Raw genomic sequence first — 9,081 nt, 5'->3', positions numbered from 1 at the left:
AGGTTCACTTTCACCCCTCCATTTTCTGCAGCTTCCACGTCCCTATACTGTCACCACTTCCTCCTCAGCTGTGTCCTTCCCTCTGTGGCCTGGGGTTTCCTTCCCAATCCCAGAGAGGAAGAAGCCAGAGCCAAGGCCTGGTGGGCTCAGAGCTGTGGCTGTGGCTGGGCCCACAATCACCTTCCTCCAGGGCATCCTAGCCTCCATCAACCAGCCTTCCACAAAGACAGCAAGACCCAGAGAGACCACAGGCTCCAGGGGAAGACAGAAATGAACCTGGATGCTTTGTTCAAGCAAATACAGTTCACAGAGAAGCAGGCCAGGGAGAAAAGGTCCCTTATCCAACAAGGTCTGCCCCGTGGCCTTCGTGAGAGACTGAGGGAGCTGGGGCTTTTTAGTTGCAAAAGAGGAGACTGAGAGGTGACCCCATCAGTGTTTAGACATGTCAAAGGTGATTGCTGAGAGGATGGAGCTAGGCTCTGCTGGCGGTGCCCAGTGACAGCACAAGAGCAATGGTGGAAGTTGAGGCATAGGAAGGTTCCCATAAATATGAGGATTTTTTTTCTTCCCTCTGAGGGTGACAGAGCCTTGGAACAGGCTGCCCAGGGGGGTTGTGGAGTCTCCCTCTCTGGAGATATTCAAAACCTTCCTGGATGTGTTTCTGTGTGATCTGGTGTAGGTGATCCTGTTCTGGCAGCGGGGTTGGACTGGATGATCTTTCGAGGTCCCTTCCAGCCTCTGAAATTCTGTGATTCTGTGATCTTGTGGATCTGATAACAGAAGGGAGTTTGTAGCCAGGTGGGGGTTGGTCTCTTCTCCCAGGCAACCAGCACCAGAACAAGAGGACACAGTCTCAAGCTGTGCCGGGGGAGGTTTAGGCTGGATGTTAGGAAGAAGTTCTTCACAGAAAGAGAGATTGGCCATTGCAATGTGCTGCCCAGGGAGGTGGTGGAGTCACCATCCCTGGAGGTGTTTAGGAAGAAACTGGATGGGGTGCTTGGTGCCATGGTTTAGTTGATTAGATGGTGTTGGGTGATAGGTTGGACTTGATGATCTCAAAGGTCTTTTCCAACCTGGTTAATTCTAAACAAAATCCACAATTCATGGCCTCTCCATTTCACAAGGGAAAAGCAGAGTGGCCTGAGTTGTGCTTTCATGAGGGCATCTTTGTCGGTGAAAGCTTGGCAGGCAGCTGGGGCTGGCTGCTTTTTGCCAGTGGGATGTTTTTCTAAGAATGTAACTTTTAGAAAGCAAGCCCACATTCTTACAGCTCTTTGTTGTGTTGCAGCTAAATTCAACATAAATAGAAGTTATGAAAAAATTAACCAAATAAAAGAGGAGCTGAGCACTGCAAAAATGGAATTGGAAAGTAAGGTAAGCAGGCATGTTTATAGTATACACAAGCATGAAATATGTTGTATTTACAAATATATGACCTATTCTTTCAGGAATATATTCACAAACACTTTCAAGGAGCATGCTTCACCTACTGAATAATTCAGCACTGAGAAACATTACACCATGTGTTTCTGCAGTGAAAAAAAAAACAGATCTGCTGTCTTTCCCCTCTCACAAATCTCACCCTTTAGGCTTGCCCTTGATGATATTCAGGGACTCACTCACCTCAGCGGTAAGAACATTTCCAGGTAACACTTCCAGACTCTGGAAGCACTGGACACAGAACACATGCATGTAAACATCACTTCTGCTCTGCAGACAGAGCATACCAGGAAGCCAGCCACCATGGCAGGTCAGCCTGTTCTCAAGGCATGGCCACCAGACATAAGCTGGGGCAGACTGACTGTTCAGGTATGGTGTGAGCAGCCCTCTCTTCATAGTCACAGAATCACAGAACTTCAGAGGCTGGAAGGGACCTCAAAAGATTGTCTAGTCCAACGCCCCTGCTAGAGCAGGATCACCTACACCAGATTACATGGGAACATGTCTAGGCAAGTTTTGTATATCTCCAGAGAGGGAGACTCCACAACCTCCCTGGGCAGCCTGTTCCAGTGCTCTGTCACCCTCACAGGGAAAAAATTTTTCCTTCAGTCCTGAAACTTCTTATAGAGCTTTCCTTCAGAGGCCCAGGAACCATTCCTTCATTGCTCACTGCCATTCATTAAAGGCCTTTAACAGAAATGACTGAAATATTCCCTATGTTTGCTTCACAGGATCTTGAGTCATGTGCTAAAGGCCTTCCTGAGACCCTGGGCCCACAGTTAGGTCTAACAAGACTTAAGAGTTTTTCAAGGGGTGCCAAAGGCAGAGGAAAGTTTATGAATCTGTTTAGTGTTTTAACATTTTACTATGCTTTCTGTTTAACCAGACTACATAGAGATTTCCAGATTAAGCTCCATCACTAATACCTGTGGGTACAAATTATTTAAAAATCCATGGTTTAGTCTGTGCTTGGAAATGAAGCCCAAATATCATCTCTTGTGTCTGTTAAGTATCTATGTTTGCAGAATACAGATACACAACAGGAAAGTGTATGGAGCCTCCTTTGAACTCCTTTGAAGACAGAACTGTGGTATCCTATCACTTCAATAAATATCTTCAAGAACCTTTGGGGGATTGTGAGAATAAATATTTGAGGGATGATTTTGATCCTTCCCAAATAAAGGCTCTTCTGCCTTTTCTACAAGAGTATGTGTGTATATATATATATCTATATATATCCCAACATTTCTGTGAAGGGGACAAAATAAAATATAACTAATTTACAAATCTTCACTGGTTGCAGATTAAGACTATACTCATGCAAGCAGTTATTCACATGCTTGCTTTTATGCATCACTCAACCTTATAGCCCCGAAGCACTTGAAAATAGTAACTTCTTTAACCAACACAGATTATACCTGAGTGTTGCTTGTTAGGTAGAGTCCTTTGTAGTCTTGCTCATAAATTTATTTATGAACATCACAATTTCATGTTTAGAATGCTAATTTGTTATTGATGCATTATGATTTACAACCAAGGTTTCTGTGCTAGGTACAGAAAGTCCCAAGAGTAGAGCCACTACTCTAAAAAAACTAATGGGAAGAGCTGAAGAACTATTTCTAATTAAGTCTTATGTGCTTCACCCACCAGGATTATTAATATTTTCACTGATGTCCACAAAATTATATTTAATTTGCTTGTTTAGTCTGATGTGCAGTAATTTATAGAATAGAATAGAATAGAATAGACCAGACCAGGTTGGAAAAGGCCTTCAAGATCGAGTCCAACCTATCACCCAACACCATCTAATCTACTAAACCATGGCACCAAGTACCCCATCCAGTCTTTTCCTAAACACCTCCAGTGATGGTGACTCCACCACCTCCCTGGGCAGCACATTCCAATGGCCAATCTCTCTGTGAATAACTTCTTCCTAACATCCAGCCTAAACCTCCCCTGGCACAGCTTGATACTGTGTCCTCTTGTTCTGGTGCTGGTTGCCTGGGAGAAGAGACCAACCCCCACCTGGCTACAACCTCCCTTCAGGTAGTTGTAGACAGCAATAAAGTCTTCCCTGAGCCTCATCTTCTCCAGGCTAAGCAACCCCAGCTCCTTCAGCCTCTCTTCACAGGGCTGTGCTCCAAACCCCTCCCCAGCTTTGTTGCCCTTCTCTGGACACCTTCCAGCAACTCAACATCTTTCCTAAACTGAGGGGCCCAGAACTGGACACAGGACTCAAGGTGCAGCCTAACCAGTGCTGAGTACAGGGCAGAATGACTTCCCTGCTCCTGCTGGCCACACTATTCCTGATACGGGCCAGGATGTCATTGGCCTTCTTGGCCACCTGGGCTCACTGCTGGCTCATGTTCAGTCTACTATTGACCAGTATCCGCAGGTCCCTCTCTGCCTGGCTGCTCTCCAGCCACTCTGACCCCAGCCTGTTGCACTGCAGGGGGGTTATTGTGGCCCATGTGTAGAACCTGGCACTTAGATGTGTTATAGATACAGAAAACAAACAAACTGGGAAAATGCATTTCAATCAGACTGTATTTGGGTTTAAAGATAATAAAGGCATCAAAATTATTTAAAATAATTGCTTTTTTCAGTGCAGGAATTAAGGTTATATATGTGTACAACAGTTAACATAGTTCAAGTAATATTAAATAGTGCAGTTCAACTACTGCTGTTCAATTTGTCCAGCACCAAGTAACTGCAGTTCTCAATAAGCATAAATACCCAAGTGCATGCATGCACAGCAGCTTATGCCTGACCAAGCAGATAAAGCTGAGTTCAAAAGTGTTTTGACATCTATTTCACAGAGACTGCCTGTGGTCAATCAAAGATTCCTAGGAAAGGCTTTTTCTTTTCTGTCTTCTGTCCTGTAAAATCAGGTAGCATGTAATTAGAAGCCAAATGATAGCATTTTGCTTTTCAAGGTTCAATGATCCCTTTAAAAAAAACCAAAACCCATCTGTTGCAAATGCATTTTACAGTTGGAGACACTGCACTGCTGCTAGTCATATTCAGCCATATAAATACCATGATATAAGACCATCAAGTCTCTTTGAATTGATGTGTAACGTAAATATTCCTGAGGCAAGCACTTCCTGGACACTTAGCATGCTGGACCTGTCAAGGATAAGGGAAAAATATATGGTCCTCTCACACTCTAGTCATAGGGCATTTGATTCCACTATCTTCCTCCTTTTTTTTTGTTTGTTTTTGATCAGAAGCACTTCATCTAAACCCTCCCCAAAATCATCTACATTATTTAATTTGACAGTTTTTACCTTTGTGACATCACTTTCCTCCTCTTTCCTCCTCCTGCACACTCAGTCCTATGTCAGCCTGACTACACAATTGATTCCCTGATACTTACCCTATGCTTTTACAGTCTGTGGCCAATTCTGATAACTTTACTTTCCCTAACTGTTCTGAGTATTGCAGTCAGAGTTATTTTCTTGACCCTCTTTTTCTCCACTTCACCAGATGAATGAATTTTATCCTTCAAGACTCTTCAACACTTAGCTGTTCCCTATTTTTCTGCTATTATAGTTTATCCTATCATATGTCTTAGCTCAGGTTAGACAACCTAGAATGTTAAGAATATCTCTTCAGTAAATGTTAAAAATGCAGTGGTTTAACAGCATGCTCTCATAGTATCATAGAATTAATAAGGTTAGAAAAGACCTCAGGGATCATCAAGTCCAACCTGTTACCTATTACCTAACACCTCACGGCAACTAAACCATGGCTTCAAGTGCCACATACAATCCTGTTTTGAACACCTCCAGTGATGGTGACTTCACCACCTCCCTGGGCAGACCATTCCAATGGCCAATCTCTCTTTCTGGGAAGAACTTACTCCTCACCTCCAGCCTAAACCTCCCCTGGCACAGCTTGAGACTGTCCAAGAACTATTTATTTAAATTAATGAAACTAGAACTTGAATAGAAACTTGGTGCTTGGCAGAGGGGTGGGGGTTATGATCAGATGGTCATTAGCCAATGAGTTAATTTCCATTACACTTCCTTGGCTAAGAATTCCAGAAAAATATAAAGCATATTCCTTCTTCCTTCACACAAGCAAGTGTAGCATAACAGAGTTGATGCATACAGCTATTCAGTCAGAACAATGATGTTGGAGCCCTGTCCTTCTGATATTGTTGTCTGAAGAAAAGGACTTGGGGGTGCTGGTGGATGAGAAGCTCAGCATGAGCCACCAGTTTGCACTTGCAGCCCAGAAAGCCAATCACATCCTGGGCTGCATCAAGAGAAGCACAGCCAGCAGGTCGAGGGAGGTGATTCTCCCCCTCTGCCCTGTTCAGTACTCCACACCTGGAGTACTGCGTCTAGTTCTGGAGCCCCTATTACAGGAAGGACCTGGACATACTGAGTATGTCCAGGGAAGGGCCATGAGGATGATCAGAGGGCTGGAGATCCTCTCCTATGTGGACAGACTGAGGGAGTTTGGGCTGTTGTCTGGAGAAGAGAAGGCTTCAAAGGAGACCTAATTGTGGTCTTCTGGTATCTTAAGGGGGCCTACAAGAAAGCTGGGGAGGGACTTTTTAGGGTGTCAGGTAATGACAGGACTAGGGGGGATGGAAAACCTTGAGGTCCCTTCCAACTCTGAGAATTCTGTGATTTTTATGATTCTGTGATTTGGTACATGATGATCTTTATGCCATTAGAGGAAGGACACTTTAATGCTGTGTAGAAGATCCCATGTGATTAATATCTTTCTTGGTTTTAACCTGAAAATAAATGCTCCTACGCTGAGCAGACTTTTAAACACCAGTTTAGATAAATGGACCAGCACTAAGTGTGTCTTTTAAGAAAGGCTTTTCAGAAGCTGGACCTGACACTTATGGACATGGCTTAGTGTTGACCCTTCAGTGCTGGGTCAGTGGTTGGACTGGATAATCTTTGAGGTCTCTTGCAACCTGATGTGATATTGGATTATTGGGGCAAAAAAGGCTGTTATGCTTTTGCTAGTCCAGCAGCTATGCCAGCTGTGTTTTAGCTGGACCAAGATCTTTGTGTGCAGTATCAAAGTAGACGAAATAATGAAACAATAACCTTACCTTATAACCTTTTGTTGTGTTGTTTTGTTTTCTCTTGGAAGGTTCAACATCTGTCTGAGAAACAGCTCTGCCTAGAAACTCTGAAGAAACGTGAAGACAGCTTAGAAAAACAGAAAGCTGAACTTATGAATCAAAAAAGTAGTCTTCTTAAAATTTTGGTATGTTCCCAGCTATGTTATTCAGGCAACTCTTTTACACTCCATGAGGGTAGGCAGCTTTAAAATTTCATAGCATCATAGTATCAGTCAGGGTTGGAAGGGACCACAAGGATCATCTAGTTCTAACCCCCTGCCATGGGCAGGGACACCGCACACTAGATCAGGCTGGCCAGAGCCTCATCCAGCCCAGTCTTAAACACCTCCAGGGACAGCGCCCCAACCACCTCCCTGGACAACCCATTCCAGGGCTTCACCACTCTCATGGTGAAGAACTTCCTCCTCACATCCAGCCTGAATCTCCCCACCTCCAGCTTCATTCCATTCCCCCTAGTCTTATAACTACCTGATATCCTGAGAAGTCCCTCCCCAGCCTTCTTGTAGCCCCCTTCAGATACTGGGAGGTCACAATTAGGTCACCTCGGAGCCTTCTCCAGACTGAACAGCCCCAACTCCCTCAATCTGTCCTCACAGGAGAGGTGCTCCAGCCCTCTGCTCATCCTTGTGGCTCTTCTCTGGACATGGTCCAGGACTTCCAGGTCCTTCCCGTAATAGGGGCTTCAGAACTGGACACAGTACTCCAGGTGGGGGTCTCAACAGTGAGGAGTAGATTGGGATAATCACCTCCCTTGACCTATTAGTATTAGCCCTAAATCTTTAGTAGGCAGATATCCTTTTCATTACATTACATTTCTTCAGCATCCAAAGTACTCCCATTCCTAAGAATAGAAAGGAAGAAAGAAAAATAAATATATATCACAGAAGAGTTATTTATCTATACAAAAAGAAGGGCAAAGTTGCTTTTAATTGTAACCAGTCACATTTGATACACAGGTCACAATTTATTTCCTCCTATATATAGGAGTTATTTAATTTAGCAATCAGTTGAGATTTTTTAAAGCCAATTTAATTTAATATTGCTTTTCTCTTTAGTGTTTTTTTTTTCTCAGAAAATTAAACCATGATTTCCTATCAACTATAGCTTTCCTGTTAGCTACTGTGGGTGTTGAAGTAAGTCTGCCTTGTGCGCAGGAATAATCTCCAACTTTATTTCATTTAATAACAGCCTGAAAAATAATAGCTGCCATACTATGCTACTGGTTTTCAACAGAACTTTCTACTGATTTCTATGAAGAGGTGGCCAGAAAAAATGCTGGTGCAAGTCACACAATGTAATGATTTCTAAAATGTTTTATTATTAAGAATATATCCTTTAGGGGGGGGAATAGGTTAAACCAGCAGACAAAATGAGAGAACTGCAGACCATTTTGAGAGATACTTGAGATACTTGAATGTGGCCAGAGAAGGGAAACGAGGCTGGGGAGAGGTCTGGAGCACAGCCCTATGAGGAGAGGCTGAGGGAGCTGGGGTTGCTTAGCCTAGAGAAGAGGAGGCTCAAGAGAGACCTTATTGCTCTCTACAACTACCTGAAGGGAGGGTTTAGCCAGGAGGGGGTTGGTCTCTTCTCCCAGGAAACCAGCACCAGAACAAAAAGACAAGCTGCACCAGGGGAAGTTTAGGCTCCATGTGAAGAGAAAGTTCTTCCCAGAAAGAGAGATTGGCCATTGGAATGTGCTGCCCAGGGAGGTGGTGGAGTCACCTGAAGGTGTTCAAAAAAGGATTGGCTGTGGCACTTGGAGCCATGTTTTAGTTGTCTTGAGGTGTTAGGTAATAGGTAATAGGTTGGACTTGATGATCTCTGAGGTCTTTTCCAACCCAGTTGATTCTATGATCTATAATTCTATGCTTCTATGATTTTCATGTTCTCATAAGTCAGGATAAGTAAATATATTACCTTTTTACTACAAGTTTAAGGATAAACAGCCACAATGTGTTTTATTCTGCCTAGTTTAATAAAGATTCTTTTTGGGTTTTTTTTTCCCACATTCAATGTTTCCTTTTTCTTTTTTTCTTTACCCCAGGCAGATGCAAAGAGAAAAATGACCGAAGAGGAAGATAATTTTACTAGAGAAGTAACAGAGTTTAACAATGAGTATGGACTAACAAGTAACAGAGATCTTCTGGTTAAAAAAAAGGTCAAGACTGAATTAAATGAATTAGAGACCGAGGCAGCCCTGTTGAAAAATGGTAAGCGTCACATTAAACTGTTTTATCTTGTAATATCAGGGAAGAAATACAAATCACTGAAATATAGCTGTGCAAAACAACAATTTTAATTTCATTCCTGTGCTATCTGGAACTTCCTCTTATCACTAAACTGAGAGAGTGTGGTCTGACATAGCACACGACACAAGAATAATTAAAGGCTCTCCTATCTTCTTCAGTCCTTTCTGACTATGAGCGCTTTAAGAAGAAGCAGACCTGCAGAAGTGTCTCCCAGCATCTAATGTCAACCAGCACAGAGGTGCACTCTGATACATAAGTGTACTCTATTGGGTTGGG

At 43.2% G+C, this 9,081-nt stretch overlaps 1 protein-coding gene across 1 annotated transcript in view; it reads left to right on the top strand.

The window, feature by feature from the left end:
• Window positions 1-270: 270 nt before the first annotated feature.
• Window positions 271-9,081, top strand: part of CCDC172 (coiled-coil domain containing 172) — a 32,877-nt gene continuing 24,066 nt past the window's right edge. Inside the window, exons 1-4 of the mRNA XM_009905634.2 lie at window positions 271-349; window positions 1,289-1,374; window positions 6,565-6,681; window positions 8,601-8,766. Coding sequence (XP_009903936.1) covers window positions 271-349; window positions 1,289-1,374; window positions 6,565-6,681; window positions 8,601-8,766 — 448 coding nt within the window. The remainder of the gene's footprint in view (window positions 350-1,288; window positions 1,375-6,564; window positions 6,682-8,600; window positions 8,767-9,081) is intronic.

This window comes from Dryobates pubescens, chromosome 8, assembly GCF_014839835.1.
Source record: "Dryobates pubescens isolate bDryPub1 chromosome 8, bDryPub1.pri, whole genome shotgun sequence".
NCBI classification, from domain to species: domain Eukaryota; kingdom Metazoa; phylum Chordata; class Aves; order Piciformes; family Picidae; genus Dryobates; species Dryobates pubescens.
Note: the sequence above shows the minus strand (reverse complement) of the source record. Positions and strands in the feature narration are given on the sequence as shown.